This window comes from Gambusia affinis, linkage group LG13, assembly GCF_019740435.1.
Source record: "Gambusia affinis linkage group LG13, SWU_Gaff_1.0, whole genome shotgun sequence".
Classification (NCBI taxonomy): domain Eukaryota; kingdom Metazoa; phylum Chordata; class Actinopteri; order Cyprinodontiformes; family Poeciliidae; genus Gambusia; species Gambusia affinis.
The window spans coordinates 17,238,626-17,261,998 of NC_057880.1; the positions used below are offsets into that span (position 1 = coordinate 17,238,626).

The 23,373-nt window shown below is 36.0% G+C and overlaps 1 protein-coding gene across 5 annotated transcripts in view; it reads right to left on the minus strand.

Annotated features, from left to right (window-relative positions):
* Positions 1-1,187: 1,187 nt before the first annotated feature.
* wdr27 (WD repeat domain 27) overlaps positions 1,188-23,373 on the minus strand; it is a 32,953-nt gene continuing 10,767 nt past the window's right edge. For 2 of the 5 annotated variants that reach the window (XM_044136711.1, XM_044136708.1), the window contains 10 exons: positions 23,249-23,352; positions 22,402-22,491; positions 21,643-21,764; positions 19,938-20,071; positions 19,196-19,290; positions 18,208-18,329; positions 14,641-14,738; positions 11,586-11,688; positions 9,195-9,293; positions 1,188-1,453 (listed from right to left, as the gene is read on the minus strand). In XM_044136711.1, the coding sequence (XP_043992646.1) occupies positions 1,340-1,453; positions 9,195-9,293; positions 11,586-11,688; positions 14,641-14,738; positions 18,208-18,329; positions 19,196-19,290; positions 19,938-20,071; positions 21,643-21,764; positions 22,402-22,491; positions 23,249-23,352 (1,081 nt within the window). In that variant the 3' untranslated portion in view covers positions 1,188-1,339. Of the gene's footprint in view, positions 1,454-8,032; positions 8,208-9,194; positions 9,294-11,585; positions 11,689-14,640; positions 14,739-18,207; positions 18,330-19,195; positions 19,291-19,937; positions 20,072-21,642; positions 21,765-22,401; positions 22,492-23,248; positions 23,353-23,373 lie in introns of those variants that run through there. The other 3 variants (XM_044136710.1, XM_044136712.1, XM_044136709.1) reach the window with 3 other exon arrangements.

Genomic DNA, 23,373 nt, shown 5'->3' on the forward strand with positions numbered 1-23,373 from the left:
GTGCTCCATTCATGACTCCACCTGCTCATCACCTGAGCTTAAGCCCACCTCTGCCCCTTCCTCGGCTCCTTCAGGCTTCCGTCCTCACTTCGGCCTCCACCTCCAGCGTCGGGCCCCAGTGAGAAACATCTCTAATGCTTATAATAGCCTACATATCATGGCCATTATTAGTTTAGGCTGGAAGAACCAGTCTTGACCTGTTCTATTCCTTTTGTTTCTGATTACTTGTGTCAGTATTCAATCTGACTGTTGCTAGATTAAGGTCCCTAATTACCGGTAATCAATTTTAAGTTCGAGCAACCTACTGCAGCAATATTTATTCAAAGAAAGAAATTAAAACAATATAAAACATATTTTAAATCTGTGGTTGATATTTCTAAATATAAAATTTCCCTTTGGCAGACTGCTTCACTCCAGGGGAATCATTGTTGTTTTGGGTTAATGATTAGCTTCCTGTGAATATTGCTATCCTCACTTTATTATATAAATTATGGTGTTCTCAATGTGAGCAACTTATATAGTTGGATCGGCAACTATTACCCAACTTGAGTGCTTGTAATGGACTATTGAGGTGTTCATTCAGGGATGTTATAGTCTTAATGTTATTTATTATTATAAATAGCATTAATCAGCTACACTTAAAACATAATGCTATGCAAAATTAGTCCTTTGTGAAGGCATCTGCATAAATTGGAACTCAAACAACTTTTGTCTTTACCCTGCAAACATTTATATTTGTGTCATTACTCATGGTTCTGGGAGAAAACATTTACTATGAAGCTTAAAAAACTGAAGCCTGCTTTGTTAGTATGAACAGTAGGAGCATATGTGTTTCTGGCAGTCAAAAAGGTTGCACCCAGTTGACGTCATGGCTCTGACATAGTGATTTGGTAAATAGTGGCCACCGCCTGAGATACTATACATCTGTTCCACATAAGTAACAATAGTTATTGTGATGCTTGAGTGTCTAAATGCTTAAGAAATTAGAATGATCTATAATAATGCTTTTGGCAAATTTATCTACTATTGTCAAATACAGACTTCCAGCATTAATGTGGTTAACTCTGACATTCCGCTGACTCTCAGTCAGAATGAAATAAGTAAACACTGGGAGATTAGCTAAGATGAACAAGCTGCAATGTGTTGCTCATTTTTAAAATTCATAGCCAACAAAAAAAGAACATACATCAGCAGTAATGCTTAGCGTGTTTTTGATCTTCATTTAGCTAAAAGCAACAGAAACAAAATACTTAAATTCTTTCTTTCTTATAAAATCCTTGCCTGTGGGTTTCAGCTCTTTTAATGAAAGCTGCATGGTGTTTCCTGCAGCCAGCTGTAATTACGCAGTCACGTTAGAGATGCAAAGAACAGCAGCGCTGGTGTCCTGGGACAAATGGGACCCTGTGCTTGACTGAAACAGTCGTAGCTTCCCGTCCAAGGTTCCTGTTAACAGCTAGAGTAGTGACAGAAAGGAAGACAGAAAGAATGACATCAGTGTCAGCATTTATGTCCTTTCTGGATTAACTTTCTTGACAAGCATGGCATTCAAGACACTTCTTTTCAACCTACGGATAAAAGGAGTTACTAACAGCCGTGATTTCCTTGTTCCACTGTACTTTGGACCAAAGATGCCTTTCCCATAGAAATTATTGATTTTCAATATGTCTCATTTATCATAAAAAATGGTAATCTAAATTCTGATACGGTACAGACCAAAAGTTTGGACACACCTTTTCATTGAATTCAATTAGAAAGTGTGTCCGAACTTTTGGTCTGTACTGTATATGATGTATAAAACACTGAAGCTACAGTAAGCTACAATCAATCTCCACTCTGGTCTCTATTCAATAATTAAGAGCCACACATAAAGATAATCACTTTTTGATTCTAGAGAAGTGCACTTTATTCATAAGTTTTATGTGAGCCAAAAGACCAAGTAGCGGTAATGAAGCATTGCCACAACACTTTCAATGCCAGACAGCATCAATGCCAGTAGGGATGGCCACATGATGTCACAGTGTAGTAGTTTGTTGGTTGATGTGCCAGCTGAAACTATTGTGCAGAACTATGTCAGATCCAGGCCTTACCTTAGGAAAAAAAAAAGTTTCATATGTGCTGAGTTTAAGATCCCAGCATTTACAAAATTATATAACCATTTGAAGTACAAAGTCATGGAGGAGCCAGAAGAGTACTTATTTTTTAATCTATCTAAAAGTTACTACCAGCATATGCATTACAGCACATTTGCTGGCTGTGAAAATAACCATCATTATGGTGCTACAGTTGGATGGTGAGAAAATGACATTTCTCTGGAACATTGTAACTGTTAGTTTTGGGCAAGTTATGCTCAAGCTCCAAATCTCAGAGAAATAAAAACGGTTCATAACCTTTCTTAAGATAAATACAACCATGCTTCCTCGCCTTTTCTTTCCATTTTTGCCTTTTCTTCTATTTGTCTGTCACTATGTTTCTCCACAACCTATTGACTGCTATTTGGCAGAGGTGACAGGTACGTAACTCTCACAATCCCAGAATGTATTCTAGTGTAATGTTTGTGGGCATTCCCTATAGGAAACTTGTAATTTAAATACAATAGAGTTACTCGCAAGCATATTCATACATCCTAACTTTTTCATATGTTACAATCACAAATTTGAATGTATTTTATTGGGATTTTCTGTAACAGAGCAACACAAATTTGTAAATATAAAGCGTTCTATAAGATACTTGGATATTGTTTCATACCCTGACCCTGATTAAACTCATTGGGTAATAAAACTTCTACAAGTCACCATATTTTTAGACTGCAGTGGTTAAAAGAGAGTTGAAGTTGGGAAATGGGCAAAATTTTACTTCAATATCTAAAAGCAAATTTTAACTCTGTTTTACATCATCTGAATCAGGTATAGTTGTTAAACTTTATAACACTCTAGGACAAAAATAACTTTACAAGTCGTTCAAAATAATAAACAGTTTCTCTGGTGATTCTTTTATTGTCAGTGACTGTATTAATATCCTTTACGGCAATTTCTTTGGAGGTGCTGGCTGGTTGTAAAACTTGTATCTTTCAGAGAAATCTAACAGCAGGAACAGAAGAAAACTACTTGGTAAAAACAAGACATTTGGCCCAGCTGTCCTCCAACAATGTTTTCCATGTACACTATAGCACTTTTATGCTAGAGAAATCTTTTAGCAGCAGGCGGATGACTGTGCTGGAAAGAGGAGTCACACATGCTGTGGTCTGAGGATGACTCAAGCATCATAAAATGGAGAGAAGTTTATCTGCCTTTCAAGGGTGAAGGTTTCAATCTACTTTGAATACACAAATGATTCTAAGAGTACTTCAAGGCCAAAGACGAGTATGTTTCCTCCAGGTAAACACAAGAACATCATGTCTGTATATGGGTATCTGTTAAATGATGTAGCATTTAAGGAGTTGCCTTTTAGTCATCTTACTCAGGGAACTTAATTAACAGTTTAGATCTTTCCTCCCACACTGCAAAAGCAGCTATTTAAAACTTGACGGGGTCAGAGATCAACTCTAAAAAGAAATGGAAAAAGAACTTCAATTTCTCTTGTGCCAACATGGAAGATCAAAACTAAATAGCACAGGTATGTTTTTGATTAAAAAATGAAAAAATAAATAAAAAATAAAAGCATTAGACTTTTAGTCCCAGCAAATGTCTGCATCCTGACACATAAATCGTAAAGCGGGAATTTGGGTGGCCCCCAGGGCCAGACGTCAGAACTTATTGCAAGATGATTTACTGGAGAAATACATGGTGGGGTCAGGGAGCACCAGTTCAAATGAGTTATTGAGTTTTCTTAAACACTGCACTTCGAAGAAAAGCAGCCCTCATAGGTTGGGTTTCTGTTTAATGACTTGATTTGCACCGTCAGTTGTCCTCATGTAGGTCAACTCAACTCTTACACAAGCAGAGGATAGATTGTTTTTCGAAACTATTTGCCCTTTAATAATCTGGAAACGCTTTATTCACACAAAAATAGAAAAAATAAGTCTCTGAAAATTCTTGCGATTTTTGTTGATTTATTGTATTTTTACAGATCAAAGTTAAACTCAAAACCTTTGAGGAATGCTAAGTGAAATCAGATTGTGGACTTGCAGGAGACACACAGCTTGTTACATAATCTAAGTTACTGACAGCCATGATGGCTCAATACCACAGAGCACAAATCCATAGTTCAAAGCAGGAATAAGCATGACACTTAAAAATGCAGCGCAGTTTAGATTTTCAATGAGTACTTTTCTTAAATATTGGAATCTTTGAGAGAACGTGTCAGCTTGTTGAAAATTTACGACTGTGATAATATGATTAGAACAGATTTTTCCTTCTACATGTTTTTATAGTTGTGTAGCACAGCACCCACTAATAGCACTGTAAAAGACTAATCTGTGATAACAATCCCAATGGAGAAGGAAGATAGATTTGATAAATGGAAAAGTAGAGGGGCAACCTCAAAGCCAAGCTTTCACTATACCAACAAAACAATAAAACCAATATGTAGCAAAAATGTTATAGATATATTTTTGGACTTAAGAGACATTGATCAAAGAGGAATGAAAAAGGATTCCTTACTCTGTCTGTTCCAGCACTGTGAAATCCTATACCAGGAGACTAACTGCAAAAGGGGAGTTGCATGATACATTGACAGAAGGAAGCCAGTTACTTTGGCACAGGTATTTCTTACTGTGCAATATATTTCACAATTCAAAAAATGTATTCAAATAATATGGTAATGTTGTTTCTGTACTTTTTTGTACATTGCAGGTGCCAGTGAGTGCAGAAGGTGCTGCAATTGTTTATGGTGTGCTGGTGCAGGAGACCTTTTCATACTTAAAATATTTTTAAAGCAAATTCAATTTAATCCCCCTGTTCAAAAAGGGGGACCGGAGGGTGTGCTCCAATTTTAGGGGGATCACACTCTTAAGCATCCCTGCCAAGGTCTATTCAGGGGTCCTGGAGAGGAGGGTGTGTCGGATAGTTGAACCACGGATACAAGAAGAGCAGTGTGGTTTTCGTCCTGGTCAAGGAACACTGGACCAGCTCTACACCCTCAGCAGGGTCCTGGAGGGTACATGGGAGTTCGTCCAACTGGTCTAGATGTGTTTTGTGGTCTTGGAGAAGGCGTTCGACTGTGTCCCCCAGGGGAGCCCTGTGGGGTTCTCCGAGAGTATGGGGTACCAGGCCCTTTGATACGGGCTGTCAGCTCCCTGTATGACTGGTGTCAGAGTCTGGTCCGCATTGCCGACATTAAGTCAGGCTCGTTTCCGGTGAGAGTTGTACTCCACCAGGGCTGCCCTTTGTCACCGATTCTGTTCATTATTTTCATGGACAGAATTTCTAGGCACAGCCGAGGTGTTGAAGAGATCTGTTTTGGTGGCCTTAGGATTGCATCTCTGCTTTTTGAGGATGATGTGGTCCTATTGGCTTCATCAGGCCATGATATGCAGCTCTCGCTGGAGCGGTTCGCAGCCGAATGTGAAGTGGCCAGGATGAGGATCAGTGCCTCCAAATCCGAGGCCATGGTCTTGAGCAGGAAAAGGGTAGGGTGTGGGGGGGGGGGGGGGTGTCCTGCCCCAAGTGGAGGAGTTCAAGTATCTCGGGATCTTGTTCATGAATGAGGGAAGAAGGGAGCGGGAGATTCACAGGCGGATTGGTGCAGCGTCTGACGTCAAGCGGGTGTTGTACCGGTCCATCGTGGTGAAGGGAGAGGTCACTCAAAAAGTGAAGCTCCCGATTTACCGGTCGATCTACGTTCCCACCCACATCTACGGTCATGAGCTTTGGGTCATGACCGAAAGAACAAGATTGAGGATACAAGCGGCTGAAATGGGTTTTCTCCGTAGGCTGTCTGGGCTCTCCCTTAGAGATAGGGTGAGAAGCTCAGTCATCCGGGAGAGACTCAGAGTAGAGCTGCTGCTTCTTCATATAGAGAGGAGCCAGTTGAGGTGGCTCGAGCATCTGGTCAGGATGGCTCCTGGACGCCTCCCTGGTGAGGTGTTCTATGCACGTCCCACCATGAGGAGGCCCCGGGGAAGACCCAGGACACGCTAGAGAGACTATGTCTCTCGGCTGGCCTGGGTAGAACATGTGGCTGGGGAGAGGGAAGTCCGGGCCTCACTTCTGAAGCTGCTACCTCTGCGATCCGACCCCGGATAAAGAGGAAGAAAATGGATGGAATTAAATTCTAATGCTGACAATAGTATAACATTTTCCTGGGTCGACTTTGAAACCAGACTACTCTAATTTCTGAACACTGACCACTTTCATTGTTGATTAGTTCAGTTGCAAAGCATTTCTTTCATAAATAACTACAGTATCACACAGAATGTAACATGAAAGAAAATATAAGATGATCTCTTTAATTTTCAATGAATAACCCAGATCCGGTGAATAAACTTTAAATAATCCAAAGACAAAATGTGGCAAAAAAAAGTTACCTCAAACAGTTATCTGATGGGAGATATTTATATCTCTTTATTGAATAAACCAATCACTACAGCCCAACTTTGCTTGTTTTGCTGTAAGGCTTTGTTCTCTGGATCAGACTTTATCATTCAGTCAATCCCTGCTAAACAATACATCTTGCCTTTTGAAATGCTAAAAGGCCACAAATGAATAATACAGTGAAAAGACCTGGTGGCACCTCAGCTGTATGCTGTATAGTGTTACAAAGAACAAAGATGATACAAAATGACATGGGGTAGTTAGAGCATGGAAGTCATTCAGATGATTCACTCTCTGCTCATCTAAGCTTGGATGACACCGTGTGTGAACTTTTCACATACAGCTGGTTGTCTTGGTAAGTGAACAAAGCTCTGCGCAAACTCTCTGTCACTGAGATTCATAGTAATGGAGACAAGAAAGGCATGATCAAAAGTTCAGAACAGAAAACGGTGACTAATCAGCCTGATTAGGATTATACTGATATCTTTTTCTTTTCTCTTTCTCTCATTGTATATAATTCCTTAGATTAACAGCTTCATTTTAATACAAATAAACTATTTTATTAGGTGCAGGTTTTGCACAAGATTGGAGGCACACCTCTACTGTTTTATATTTAATTGTAGATGCTATACACTATTATGGTTATAAAGCAGAATCACTATGAAAGAAATAGAAATAAAATGAAATTATAAGAAAATCAGGATGCTTCTATTGACCACAGTTATAAGAAGAGTTCTTTTGATGGTTTTTGAAGTAATAAGGTTGGAAATATGAGTGGAAAATGATTGGAAAAATATTCATTACTATCTACCTGCAAAAGCTTCAAACAGCAAAAGCTTCTCACAGCAGCAAATATGGAAAACAGCTGGTCCTGAAATGGGGCTAGACAGCAAGATGAGCACAGGTTGGGGAAACATTTTAACCAACAGTTTAAATTTAGTAACCCAGTATCCGAATCTTTTTGCAGGTCATCTTATTAGTCCAACTGTAACAATATGTAATTTGCTAAATATGCCTTTGATCTTAACTGGCCCTGTGTACTCTGATCAGACGAGACTAAGATTCATCACAGCATCACAAGGTGAGTCTGCTATAAATAAACCTTGCCAACATTAAATAAAGAATAAAGAAAACAGGGTGCTTGATCTCCATTTGTGGATTTGGCAACCAGCAGGCAAGGTGGGTGAAATGTCTTGGCCAAGGACACAACAACTGTGACGGATGGAGCAGGGTTCAAATCGGCAATCCACTGGATATCGGACGGTCTACTAATCAACTCAGATACAAATAACCAGAAGAAAAGGTCCTTAGTTCATTCCAAATAAATTCTACAGAAAACCTGCAGGCAGAACTGAAAATGCACGTGCGTAGAAGAAGAGGGACTGTTTGGAGAAGAATATAAAAAGAATGTCCGTATTCTTAGTTATGTTGTAATTTTGTTTAAGCTTATGGAAAACAAGTAAGCGGTGAAGAGTAGAGGTAAAGGGTGTTAAAAAATGTCTATAAACCCAAGCTGGTGAATCAGTATGTGTGAATAAGTAAAAAATAAATGAAAGAAATTTTTGTGTAATTCTACGCTAACACAATGAAAAATAAGGTATCAATCCATTAATATTTACACACTTTAAATAATAAATTGTGGTGGACATTGTACATATATTTCCCCAAATGGCACAAACTTGCATTTGTATTTGATTGTTATCACAACCTTCTTCTGGATGTATAAGAACAAAGCATCTGCGAAAAAAAAAAAAAGAAAAAAAAAAACAGTCAAGGTTTAACAATGTGGCAATATCTGAAAAAAACCCAAAAACACAGAAACAACAACAACAACAAAAAAAAAACGATGTCTGCTTTTAATTTGCGTTCTATCAAATAAAATAGAACATCCAGAAGAGCTGAGGTGGAACAAGTTTGCTTTGACCCATTAAGTGTGGCTTTAAACTGTGCAGATCATTGTAGCTGATGAATGGCTCTGGGCCAATGTTTCCATTTTCAGACGTTAAAATCTGAAAATATCACTGCTGTGATGAAAAGATCTCTCCAAATGGAGTTACACAGATGGATGTGCAGATTTAAAACATGTGCTGTGGGTCGAATGGGCGGTCAACTAGTCTCAGGAGTTATGTGGGGGTTGTGATTTTGGTGCATATTTAAAAATGGTTCAGGTGCAAATTTCCTTTCTCTGAGGCATTACAAACAACTCTAGAAATCATCTTATAAAGAAATTGGTGTACTATTACATATATTAAAAAATATATATACATGTTATATAAATGCTTGTGTGTTGTTTTTTGCTACGAGTGTGGAGCCAGTTAGATTTACATGATCAACTATAGTTCGCCTGTTATATATTCAAATTTAAACAGATATTTAAGGGAAACTTAAATAAAACTCATTGTTAATGTTGTCAATGTCAAAGTTCTAAAAGATTTTTGTCTAAACTAAATAATAAAATAGAGTAAAAACGTATAAATGTAAGATTCCTCCAAAAAGACTGGAGACTTTGATCATTTATTTTTATTTTTTTCAAAATAGCTCAAGCTCAATCACACTGGCTGGAGATTCTCAGCAAAAGAGAATGCCAAAAGCATGACTCCACCATAATGTTTTATATTAGGAATATGTGCTAAGGGTACAATATTGCAAAAAATAAAAATAAAATAGTGAAATCTGACTTTTTAATGAGAAAATTGATAAAAATGTGTAGAAGCTTACTGATACCTCTGGTTTTGCAGGATTGAAAGCCACACTGAGTACTGTGTCTGAGTGTCTCTGGAGTTTGTGGAGATAGGTGCTGGCACGAATATCATACACATATGCCTGAAATGACACATCAACCAAAACATTAGCTATGACCATTCATTGAATCTCAGATGCAGGAGAATGTTGAAACATGGAAAGAAAGGCACAGTACCAGTCAGAAGATTATACACCATAATGAAAATCATGACTTCTCAGGTTTCAATGATTTATCTGAACCATTTTTAGGATGCTGAATAATAACACACAACTTCAGAAATATTCAAAACTAAGAATTGGGATCAAGTTTGAATTTATTCAATTGTTTTGAACAGTGCCACACAGTTCAGTAGCCAACAAAAAGGTTTTGGAAAATAATGGCCAGCTGTTTGATCATTTTTGTTGGCATATTTATTGGTCACGATGGTTAGGAAGAACTCATAACCCATCAGTGATGTTCTTAATCTGGAAATCGATACGTTACCTGTGTATTTTAATAGTTTGCACAAATCTAATTATCCTCCAGGAGGATTTTGAATCAAGGTTTTGGGAAGTGTAAACCAATCTAGTGAGTCCTTCAAGAGTGTTCCTGTCCTTTTTGACCATGATTACTTTTTGATATATTATGACAAGTATAAATGTACCTGGCTTATAGATGTCTCAGGGCAGCCACAAATAAATACCCTGCAGCACACTACAAATACTCTCCCGGTTTCCAGGAAAAGTTGGAAATGTCCCATCTTAACACAGATACTCTAAATGTCCATGCTGTGCTGAATCCCCATATTTAATAACATCAACCAGAATGGATAGAATATTTCACTGCTTTCCACAAATACATATAACAGAAGAGAGATGGGTAAAGAAAGAGGAGTCTGTCTCTTCTGAAAAAAACTTGAAAATAAGGATAAGACACTGTCTGGAAAAGCAATTAATCAGCTCTACAAATATCTGAGTGTACTGTTTGATTTTCTTTGGGACAAATCTTGACTAGAAATGAAAAATGCCCAGCATAAATGATCCCGAGCCTAACTGGACATAAAAATGATAATGATTCAGTCTGGATATGAATAACTTGAGGTGCTGGAAAATAAAAAGCTTTGCCCTCCAGGCAGGAAACTTAAAAGTCTGAAATAGGAAAAATAGAGTAGTGGAGTATAAAAGAACAAAATTGGACAGAAATTTTAAAGTCTACCTTCACATCAGAATGAACCAGACAGCAGAGATAAGGAGAAAAAAATGAGGGCTATAATGTGGTTAAAAGATTTAACATTTCCCTTGCTGGAGGCTTTAGTTGAGTGATGTAGCTGTTTCATTAGAGGTTTGCTCATTAAACTAGTTTCACTGCAGTAATTTAAAGTAAGTAGAGTGCTTAAAATGTATTTAGGTATCATGATGAGACATGAGATGACATCCTGGCTGTCTCAAAGGTGGTTTGGGAAGCAAGTATTATGGCACCTTAAAGCAGCATAACCACCCACTCTGAAAAATCATACAAAACTAAGAAATTTATGAAGGATGTTATAACTACAGCTCCACAAATTGCTTTCACACCACTAGAATACTGTGATATATTCTTTGGAAAACTAAACCCCTCTTTTCTTCTGCATAAACATTTGTATGAAGGATAAACTCTTGGAGCGCACAAGACAAGATCCTGATATTCTAAAGCAAAAAGGAGTTCAGGACTCAAAATAATTCTAGTCTGGTAAAAGAAAACAAATCTAAGATTCCAGATATAAATAGGCTATTTAGATTTTAACGCACAAATTCATTGTGCTTCACAGTGTATTTTGCTAATATGCAAAATACATTGTATGCAGCATATTTTAAGTATTAGCAAAATAAGTGGTAAAGCTCAATGAATTTCTCAGTATAATATAAATTAAAATTGTCTTGCTTTTTGAGGTAACAGTGTGAAATGTCTTATTTTCAGCTAATAATGCTCTCTTCAGAAAACTATTTCCATCTACAGTGCCAATAAAAAGTATTTTTTGTGTTAGAACTGTTACCCATTTAATGTTAAATTGAAACCTGATTTCTTTGAAATAATGACAAACAAAAATATGAAACAGAAAATAAGTGATTGCATAAATATTCCTTCCAGACTGTATCTCTGGTGGCACAAATATGGATCAAAGGTTGTTAATACTTTGCAGAACCCTGTTCTAAAAATAAGGAAGCACTTCTTGATTAACCCAATGATGACCCATTCGAGAAAAGCACCTTGAAGTTCTCAGGGTATTTGAAAGAGAAGTAGGCACCCAGGATTACGGTTCCTCCACCATGTACGTGAGGTGTTTTTATCTACATACTCATCCTTTGCTCCAAACTAAATCAAATTTACATGTTTGTTGCATGAACATAACTCACACATTTATCCTCAGAGCCAGAGGCAATGAACCGGCCGCATGGTGAGATGGCAGAGGAGCATGCATGGCAGAGATTCACATGGTTCTCATAACGACGCACGCATCTGTGGTAGAGATACACACAGTAATACAAAGTTTACACTAAACGTGAAGTGAGTCACAGCTTGAATAATTAATTGATCAATAAACCCATTCCACAAAATGTGGAGGATTAATATATTTTTCACTTATCCTTTTTACAGTCGATATATTAAAAATATTTACTTGAGTGCAAAGATTCAAGCTGATATGAAAAAGAAACAGGTTTCACTAATTTTTTCTAAAAACCACTGGTGCACAAAAGAAGATCAGTACTCAGCAACTACACATTTAGAAGACATCTTAATCTGCTGAACACAAAGAGTTTAGAATGACTCAGGTCTAGATGCAGAAAACAGGGAAAAGACAACGATGAATGGGTCCCTTGTGTAACTTTTTGGCTATTTAATTTGGTCTGCAGCAGCATGTAATGTCTTTACCATGCCATAATACCATCAACAGCTGGCTAACCTAGGAATCCTATACGGGATGGCATGTTTGCAGTTCTGTGCTTGAAAAAGATTTGGTAAAAGCATGCATTTGAGATTCACATGTTTGTGTCATTAAGTTGGACTGAAAGAAGGTTATATTCAGTTGTGACCATTAAGAAATTGAATATGTGCAATAGCAGCCAGGTATGGAAATAGACATTATGTGGGATGAAGACAAAGCTTGGTCAGAAAACTGATTTAGGGTAAGAGCAGTTTTTTTATATTCTCAGTAAGTGCCTCACTTTATTTAGTAGGATGTTTCCAAAATATGGTGAACAAGTCTTTGGAATTTAAGCACACAGTACAGAAAGTTTCTGTGTAAATCTTTACGCTTTCTAATATTAAGTATGTCAAGCGATGTGCAAAAGAAAAAAGGTTTGTAGCTATCAACTTAACTAGTCAAATAAATAACATAACGACAAAAATTTCAGTACAAATTATAGCTTTAATGAGGGCAAAATCCAATCGCCAAGATAGTTAATTTAATACCTTAATATTTGTGCTTAAATAAATTTAATTTGTTAAAGCACGAACAAAATTGTTTAATATTCAAATTTTTGTGTATTCACATATCAAGAGCCACATATACAACAAACATTTTGAAGTACCCACATTTTTTTAAGATCTTCAATGGCACTATCAAAACATTTTTATCAAAACACCTTATTAAAACAGCTTCAACAGATCAGGGTTAAACTCATTTTATTTCCATGTCAGAACGTGGCTGGAATGGTTCAGGAGGAAAGGTGCTGACGTGAGTTCCACAAAGCCACATTCTCCGTGTTGCGTGAGTGATGATTATATGGAATTTTCCTGATGACTAACACAGACCGCTCTGATCCTTCTAAGTAGAAGCCTATTTTGTTACTAAATTCACCTGAGGTCACAGTGTCAGTCATCGATGTAATAAACAAATGCAAATCAGCACAACGACTGCTTTTTGATCCATAATTGATGTGAAACTTTGTATACTTTGTTTGGAATGATTTTGTGAAAGTACTTTCATGATCCTTTTACAGAGTAATATAAATTCTATTAATTTTACATTTTTCTCTTTTTGGATTTGGATTTTATTGGCTGCAGTGACCATTATTTGACAATTAATTGACACACACTTTCAGAAGACATGTGGCAAAGGGCAACAAGTCGGGACCCGAACCTGTGATGGCTGTATAATAGATTGAAGCCTCCATACATGGGTTGTGTGCTTTAGTTCTGAGATACTGCCATGCCCCTATTAGACTCGTTTTCTCATAGTGAGAATACATACATACATATCCAACCATTATCAGTTATTTGTCATTTTATTAAGAATAATATTAGTTTAAAACTTGTTTTATGCTTGTGCATCAGTCTCCAACAGATGTTGAAGTTTGTGCAACAAACACCTCAGAAACATTTTGGTTGTGACTAAGAAGCTACAATGTTCTCTACAAGATAAACAAAAAGCCTTAAATAAATTCACATTCATGCTGAACTGGAAATTGTAAATGGACTGATTTTATAAAGGGCATTTCTAGTCATATGGAGCACTGACAACGCTTTACACTAGAGCCCCATTCACAATCACAAACGTGCACATATTCATACATAGTACACAGATTGATAGGCAACTTGGGTTTAGACAAACTACCAGCTCATCTGTTTGCTTCCTGTTGGTATAACCATAGCGATTTAAAGCATTTATTCTTACAGCACTTTTTACAGGTGAAAATTACAAAATGCTTCAAAAAGAGAAAAACAAACAATAAAAGATTGAAAAAGTAAAACATGATCAAAAAATGTATACATACATAATATAATAATCATCTGCATGGGAATGCTTGACAATATGATTATAAAAAGTAGGAGTTGAAACAAAGTGAAATATTTGTCAGGCAGTAGGTTCTGACAGAGTCTGGGATGAGGAATTTGATATGAGAGGAGCCTCAGACTTGAAAGAATGCAAAACTTAATAATGTCTTCTATGAGGCCAAAAAGAACATAAGGAGATCCAAAAAGGTCTAGATAAATCACCTGCCTTACAAGGACATCTGTGAATCAAAGTCAGTTAATATGTCTCCTCAGGCATTAACTTTGGAAATTAAACACTTGCTAATTCAAACATCACATAAGGTATGCTTGTGTTATAAAAATCATTATGCAGTTGAAAAGGAAGGTTATTTTTTATCTAGAGAATAACAAATGGGGGAGAAGTTGGTAAAACTAATGCTCAGTACTTGACTAAACATTCATCTAATAAAGATTATATTTAACAAAGTTTTGACAGGTATTCTAAATAGTAGTATCAGCTTTGTTTAAAATGTCATGGACAGGTTTATATTGCTGTATACACTAGTCAAACTGATTTAATGTTCTAAATTAGGTTTCCTTCTTGAAAAGCATAAACAGAAACACATTAGAATACAAACAGCAAAAATTGTAGCAAAGGTTTTTTTGATTTTGTTTTTCATAAAGTTGTCTTTCAAAAAACATATTTATACAAACCTCATTGTGCGAAGGTCCCACATCTTTATACCATCTGTAACTGCACTGGTGAGGAATAGGTTGTATGACTCTGGAGCTTGTGAGGTGAATGTGGATCCCTTTAAAATATATAAAAAAATAAAAATAAATAAAGAATAAAATAAAAAATCTTCAATAAAATAACTTTTAGTAAAAGAACAAACAGACAAAACTTCTACATCCATATTGAATGTTTAAATGGAACAAAGTGTTTCAGATTATTGTACAAATGTCAGAGAGCAAAGAATAACTTTCAAATCCTGACTTTATTAAGGGAAAAAATGATCCTTGATTTCTGTGTGAAAGAGAAAATAACTCCTGAACTTAATACTTAGTTGTGCCTCTATTGGCAACAACAACTGCCAATGAAGCATTTTTTTCCTCATTTTTTTAAATAAAAAGTGCTGCCACCCAATCTGGATGAGTGTTCTTGAAACAACAAGCAGACTTGCGTCCCACAAGCAAAGGATTATTGTTGGATGATATGGAGTAATGGGGTGTTTTATGTTAAATTGAGCTGGGTCAATGGGGGCTTTGTAAGTAATGAATAGGATTTTTAACTGAATTCTGAGATTAACATGTAGAAGGTGGAGAAAAGCCAACACAGGAGAAATTTCCTACGAGTATGCCCCACAGCACACTGGTTGTACACACATCTATTGAGTGACGTCTGTCTTTTTTCCAACTAGAAACAAACTTCTTGGTTGAATGAAAAATAATTTTCGACTTAAGTCTGACAGGATGAATGATTTGGGGCTTTACTTTATGTGCAGAATAAAAAAGTAATGAAAGCAAAATTTGTGTAAAATATGTTCAGCATATTTTCCCAAACTTTAGGTATACCCTTGAAATAGGTTCCAACAAAAATGGAGTTTCCACTCCATATCTACAAATAAATTGCATTCATGACTTCCAAAACAAGTTATCAGATGATAAAGTTAAATATGTGAGCAAGGGAGAGAGAGAGTGCAGCTGTGGGGGTGTTCTTTGTTTGGTTTTCCATTAAGAGTGTGAGAACAGGAGTTCAAGACGGCCTTTCCAGTTTTCCGAGAACTCCTCTGGTCTGATGAGTTCCAGGTGAATTTTGCAGAGAAGTGACGGAAATTTCAGTTTCTGATGTCTGGACCGCCCGGGGACGACAAAGCAAAAGTGGAGGGAGATATGATGTTATGTGTGCAGTGTCCAGCCAGTTGCAATCCCTCTGATCCGTGGCAACTAACCCCAAACCATTCAAACCCCAAACCCCAGGCTCTAGTCAAAAGAAGTCCTCATTGATGCAATAGCCAAGCTGAAACAACAAATTAGACCATTCCCATAGAGTATTGCACACAAAAGATGTGATGACAAAGAACATGCACACCTGGGCCAAAGAAATATTGTCAGCTGTGCAAGAGTGAACTGAAGCTGAATGGGTTAATCCATGCCAATAGTGGGAGTGTATGCAGCTAATCCAGACTGTCAGGGCATCAAGCATGTAGAGAAAAATACACAAAAGTTACTTCAATCAAGGTTCACTGAGCACAGCCTCTGTCACAAACAAGTTACATAAAAAGCTTGGATGGACCTTTATTTTTAGCTTTCTTTAAAGAAATATTTTGGAATATTGTTTGCAAGCACTATGATATTTATACACTAGATTGCAAAATTAATACCTCTTAAAGCTGCAGTAGGCAACTTTTACAAAAAAAAAAAAAGTATTTTATATATTTCTTAAAATAGTCACTATGTTGTGACAGTATAACATGAGACAGATAATCTGTGAAAAAAATCCCTGGGTCCTGCTGTCATCTCCAGAAATACACCTCTCTCAATCTGACACAACCCATCAGAGCCAGGAGGAAAGTCTTAGTGCTGTCAATCATGCTCATGGAGACTCTGCTTAAGATTCCCAGTATGCTACAGGTGTGCTATCCTATCATGTTTGAAAAGCCCAGTCAGAATCTAGGCCTAAATCCAACTAAAAATCTGGTGCAAGAGTTGAAAATGGTTGGTCATAAACATTCATCATCCAATCCGAAACCTTCTGCTTCACAGCAATGCAGTCTTTAGATAAGACTAGTCAAAGCAAAAAATGGTTCTATAACGTATTAAGTCTGCATGCTACACTGTTTGGAATTTTATTTGTAAGCACAAAAATGTATACAGATACAGGGGAAAGCAAATGGATATGTGCGAAATCTGCTTGTCAAACTGGGTCCACATAAGTCTTAAACAGTCAGGAAGCAGTAAGGACGAATAATGGAACAGCCTTGTGAAACGGCTTTTCTCCAAAGCCATCAACTCTAGCCTGACTGTCCTTCTGCTGTCATAGGTGAAAATATTAATCCTGATACAGCCGTAACTTACATTCAAGGTGAATTATACTAATGAATTTGCATCATGTCATGGAAACATTTGGTTAACCACATGATTTTTTAATGATGACATTTTATTTTCAGACTACAAACTAACACTTTTATTTCCTCAAAGACAATCTGTACCTTACGTAACACACATAAAAAAGTAGTCCTCGATGTCTTATGTAACCATGTGACATCTGCCAAATAACCGACCCTTCAGGAGTAAGATGGAGGATAGGGCTCACACTGCTTATAGATGCCAAATCAAGCAAATTCTTTGCTCTGTGGATTTGGTCCACAAATAATTTAGTCTGTGGGTAAAAGTGATGAAATGTCTCAATCACAATCCATTCGCAAAGGATTTAGGTTTTCTATAAGATTTAATAAAAGTATGAATTTGAAACCCCCTACAAAGTACATGTGAAAAAAAATATCAGAAAAGCTTGTAGCATTTATATGTATGTTTACTAAAATGTAATTAACAAAAAATATATATATTTTAGTAACGCTATTACAAAAATGCGCAAAAAAAGTGTGCAAACTCCTGCTGGACAACAATTAGCATGTCAAACCATAGTTAATGTGGCATTTATCTTGTCAAAGTCAACAACCCCCAAAATATTTGAAAAAAAAAAAAGATACAATAAGTATAATCTAGTTGCAAAAGTGTGTGCAGCTTTAAACTAATACGCAGTTCTTTAATTAAGTTTCAGCATCAGTCTTCTTTGGTAGTGATCTATCAGCCTCACTGAGCTTGACAATATTTGTTCACTGGAGCTTGCACAGCATCTCCAGATGTATCAGGTTGTGACACCAGGTTGATTATTCTACAAATGTACCACCAAATTTAGTTCTGGACATTTGTTAGGTCATTTAAAAATGTAGTTTCCTCTTCTTTAGATGATTTGGATTTGTGCTTTGACTTAACATTTCCATTTCCTACTAGAACAGCTGGACAAGAGAACTTTTTTGTGGCTACTACATTGAATTTAGAAACAAATCTGGGACTTAAACCAGCAACATACGCAAAGAATTTGGAATGGAACCATACTTACCCAGCCATTCCATTGCCTACATTATTTTTGCAAAGATAATCAGTGCCAAACTTGCTTTACCAGAAATTATTATTTTTCCATACATCTTGTACACTGAATATTTTCAGGGCTAGTATGAATTATTTAATTATTCCGTCAAATTTAAAATGCTTCACCTTGTTCTGTGTGACGCAGTGGATAGCTCTGCTGTGGGCGTCAGGCAGGATAGAACCAACTGCACCTTTGTTCATGTCCAGAACCTGAATGGACCGATCTGAACAACTCACCAATACAATGTCTGAATAAAAAAAAGCTGTTAAGAATTATTTGATTTAAAGCTATCAAGGGTCTTATTGCTGGATAACCAGTTTTATTTGTACACTGAAAGTATATCTTGAAGATGTTTCACTTAGAAGTTGCTATTCTGCATTCATTTTCCTAAGGCTTTTATTTTACTACTTTTAAAACATTAACATACTGACAAAAAGAAAAACATGACACAAAACAATTTCATTAAACTACTTTGTAGGTTGTATGTGTTTCACACATGTGTAGTAACTGAATATCCACCCATCCATTCATTCACCCATCCATTTATTGTCTATCCTTGTTTATCCTTGCAGGGTCACCATGATGCCTATTTCATTGGCAAGAGACGACATACACCTTGGACAAGACTCTAGTCCATGTTTTGTAATTTCACAGCATATTGTTTTAATTGTGTGAAAAATGTGAAAAATCCCCCAAACTTCTCCCGAAAATTCTGAAGAAAAAACATATTTTGATGCTATCACTATACACGCAGTTTTATTTGGAGTTCATTTCAGAAAGCACTGTGATATAAAATTGCTTCTGACAGGACCAAACCCATTCCAAATCTAATTCTGTAGAGTTAGTTACTGAAGTGAGTAACTGTGCTGTAAAAACTAACAGCGGACTGGAACGCAGACATTCCTGAAAAAAATCTAAAGACACCTAAATGCTAAAATCTGCAGTGGAAGCCCTTAAGCTATGTGCAAAGTCTTTATGAGTTTGTTGTGGTTTACATGGAAATAGTCAGACCAGATTCTCTGAGGAAAGTGTGTAGACTCACTCAGCCAGCACCAACGTGATAATACCTTTCCACTTCCTGATGCCAGAGCTATAAAACTCTAAGAAGGATACATGAGAGGAAATCGTTGACTGCAGAAAGGGCTGTGATGTCTGAGGCTGATGGCGTTAAGCAACTTGCCAGTTTGATGATGCTCCGCTGCTTATATCTAAGAAGATAATACATTTTTTAGTCAAGCTGATGAAGAAAATAATAATAATATCATAACCTTACTCTTAAAGGCCCTAGTCAAATAGTCATAGGATATAATTTATTTGTTATTATTTTATGCTGTCCATCATTCTGTCGTATGTGCTTCCAGACACGACCTGACAGCTTGCAGTGAGCACCTGAGCAGTTTTGTCTTAATGACAGTAATGTCTGCGGCAGAACTAAAAATGCCAAGCTTCTCCTGTCATAAAGTCTGGTTCCTAAAGAGGTTGTAAAAACCTTTAAATCTGTCATCTTCTGTCTACCATAATATTTGCCATTATTTGTTAACAATATTGTGACTAAGTACAGTTACATTACAAAGGCAACATAGCTATTAATGGTGACGTAAAAATAAAGCAACACATGGTTTCCAGTTTTTCTTTACCAATATAAATCTAGGAAGTGGTATATGAATTGACCAACTTAATAAAAAATATAATAATACTAATAATAATACTAATAATAATACTAATAATAATACTAATAATAATAATAATAATAATAATAATAATAATAATAATAATAACAATAATAATAATAATATAATTGAAAACTTTTACAAGTCACTGTATGTATTTACACAGTGTAAAACATAGTAATTACCTTTTTACATCATCGCGGGTGAGGTCCACATTATACAGGTACAAGTATAGAGAAGGTCCAGATGTTAGGACTAGAAATTTGTCAAGATAATAAAACTGAGCACCTCTAATGGGTTTGGAGAACATAGTGTCACCCTAATGGAAAGATAAATAAAAATGTAAGACAGATAAATATCACACCAATATCTTCACTTGGATATTAAATAGTATATTAATAAAATAAAAAGAGCCCTAACAAAAACTTTTTTTTTCTTAAATGGTAGATATTTCAGGGTAAGTGTTGGTTTTTACAGTTATTTACTGTTATCGTATTTGTATTGCTTGTTTTTATTTCTGGTTACGGTGTACAGGAATTTGGTCAACTTTGCTCTTTTTAAAGAACTTTATAAATAAAGCTGAAAAAAATTGAATCTTTAATTCAGAAAATTAAGCAAAAAAATAAAAGAGAGAAAGTCTGACATCTACTGTACATAAAAGGAGAACTTCATTTTTCTTTCGTAGTCTTACCTAATCTTTTAATAAAATATCAGTTCTTAAATTGAAACAATTCAAACTTTTAAATGTGACACAAATCAGGACATACTTTATGGGTATTATAACAATAAATTCTGATCAAACTGGCTTCACTATAATACTAATGGACAACTAAAATGCATTGTCAGTTTGGATCCCTGGGACAGTTGTAAACCCACCTTTCAGGTTTTGGTTTTGTCAAAAACAAGAGGGGAAGTTCACTTTCCCTCAGATCGATATATGTCTCCAATAAAGCATTTTCCTAAAAATATGGGTATAAACTACAATATGACATCTTCCTCAGGGACACTTTTTTTTACTATGTGCTAATTTTCACTATCATTTACAGTGCTGAAACTAATTTGACACATTTTTAAAGCCTAGCAACTAACAGTGCCACATATTACACGCAGTCAATCCAGTACATTTATTTTTTGTTAAAGTACGGAAATGTAGATCTGTCTCAGATCAGCATTGTTCTTTCCCCTGTGAGAAGACTTCCATTTCTTCCCAAGATGTCTTATAAAAACACAAAACATTCGCATGGCTTTTCAGTGTTTCTTAAATCTGGTCCTCAATTACCCCTGCCCTGCATATTTTAGGTGTGTTTCTGTTCCAGAACACATGATACTAATAATTGCATAATCTCATCTCCATCCCGTTAAGTTCTGCAGAAGCCTGCTAATGACCCACTTATTCAAGTCAGGTGTGCGGGAGAAGAAAAAACCTAAAACATGTAGGGCAGTTGTTCAGAACTGAGAAACCCTGGCATAGATTAATCCAAGTTTTGATAGAGATTCACAGAGCGACGCAAACCAAGAGACATGGGAAAACCTCTGGGAAAGCAAAGTCCTTCCTAATTTTACTTAAAATTACAAATAGAATTTGGTTTCATCTAAATCATCAATCGCTGGTTGTATGTTCAGTGTCTTGTCAAAAGTTGAACGTCTGCTCCAGTTTCATCCATCCACCAGATTTTTTTATTTGATTAAAATAATTTTGCATTGCTTTTACTGCATGACAGTGACATATCACATTACATCTTTTATATACTGGTGTTTTAATTACAAAAACAACTAACAAAAAAAGATTATGTGATGTTTCAATAGGGCTCAAGTGAGTAGAGAAGCTTAAGATTCTGAAAATTTGCACATGATGTGTATTAAATACATATTTGTTTGTTTGTTTTTTACCAAGATAATGGCAGGTTCTGAGCTGGATTTGGTCCAGATCCGTAATGATAGATCTTCTGCTGCACTCAGCCACCATTGTCTGCAGAGGCTCCAGTTCACACTCGTCACTGACTTGTCATGACCTACATTCAAAAACCCAAGTCTCAAATGAACCTGGTAAATCAGTGTACAGTCACATTTACTTTTATGGAACTGTTCAGGCAGAGAGACAGGCTGAAGAGAGAAGGTTCATGCTGACCTACATGTCACCTCAACTTCTGTCCTTTATCTCTGCTGCCTTCTTGTGGACATTTTCCTTCAAAATTGGAGCTGTAGTGTACTAAATAAATCGAATGGTGACTGTCTGTCAGTCATAACTTAGTTGCAAGACCACCAAATGTGAAGTAAAGCAACAAATTTTAATTACATGTAACATCTTCAGAGCTATATTTGTTCAAGATATTTGTTCAACAATTTTTTTTCAGGTTTGCATTTGGTGGGAAATACCATCATTCAAACACTTTCACCTCATCTTCTTTATTTAAAGATAAAGTAGGTCTTTTTGCATTGGTTAATGATTAGATACTTTTCATTTAATCAATAACAATTCAAAGCGCTAATTGCTTAATAGATAACAGCAATAACTTTATTTCAAAAATAATTTAATCAAAGGTAACACTTAAAAATGCCACACAAATCCACTTCCAGAAAGAAAACATTACAGTGAGTGTGAAGGTTAAAAACAAGGCAGAAAATAACCATTCTTGGATCATATCTCACCTATGTAGGCAGTTGGATTACCAGTAAGGCATGAGTTGTACAATAATATGGAGCGGTCGCCAAGACCACACAGGATTTTTTTTCCATCACCTGAGAAATACAATGAACCACAGATTTATTTTATAAGTATTTTTGGATCAGTTATTTTCAAACAAGGAGTTCTGTCTGGAAAAAGTCTCATTATTTTAAATCTTTGCTGTTGTCATAGTGGAGCTTTATTAAATACTATATTTCATAAATTATTGGCTCATGTGTTTGCACCCTTTCAGTGGAGAATGGACAAAGAAAAGCATAGTTTACTTCTTAAGATGTAGAATCTACTTTAATCCAGATAAAAATTCAGCAATAAAGTTTCAATTTTAAGTCATGTTTGTATTATTAACAATTTTATAGGTATTGTCATGGAAACATAAATGAAACTGTACACTACAATGGTCAAATTTTAACCACCTCATACCTGCTGCATTACTTTCCAGGAACCATCAAAGAAGCTTTGATTTTAAGTAAATACTCATTAAAAAATCTTTGTGAAGCAAGAGTTAGATAATGTCATGATTACTTGAAATTTTAATGAAGAAAGTGATCATAAATTAATCCCTATTTTTATATTCTGGAGTAGGTCACTAGACTTTAGTTATACAAAATACAATACAACAAACTATCCTTTTATGGCAATACAGGCAAAATAAATGAGAATACCTGAAAAATTCAGCTAAATATTAAAAATAAAAAACAAAAAAACAGACCCCAGAAAAAAAAAGATCATTAACACATCAAAATGTTCATGCGACTTGTCTTTTGGCATTAGTAAATGTCTTGTCAAAATTAGCTGTCATCAGTAACTCACCTGAATACTGAAGACATGAGACTTGTTTGTTGGCAATGTTGAGAGTGGTACGTGGTTCAGTTGGTGCTGCACTGTCCTCTGGGTAGTTTCTATGGAGTAAGCCCCTAAGTGATAAAAACATGTTT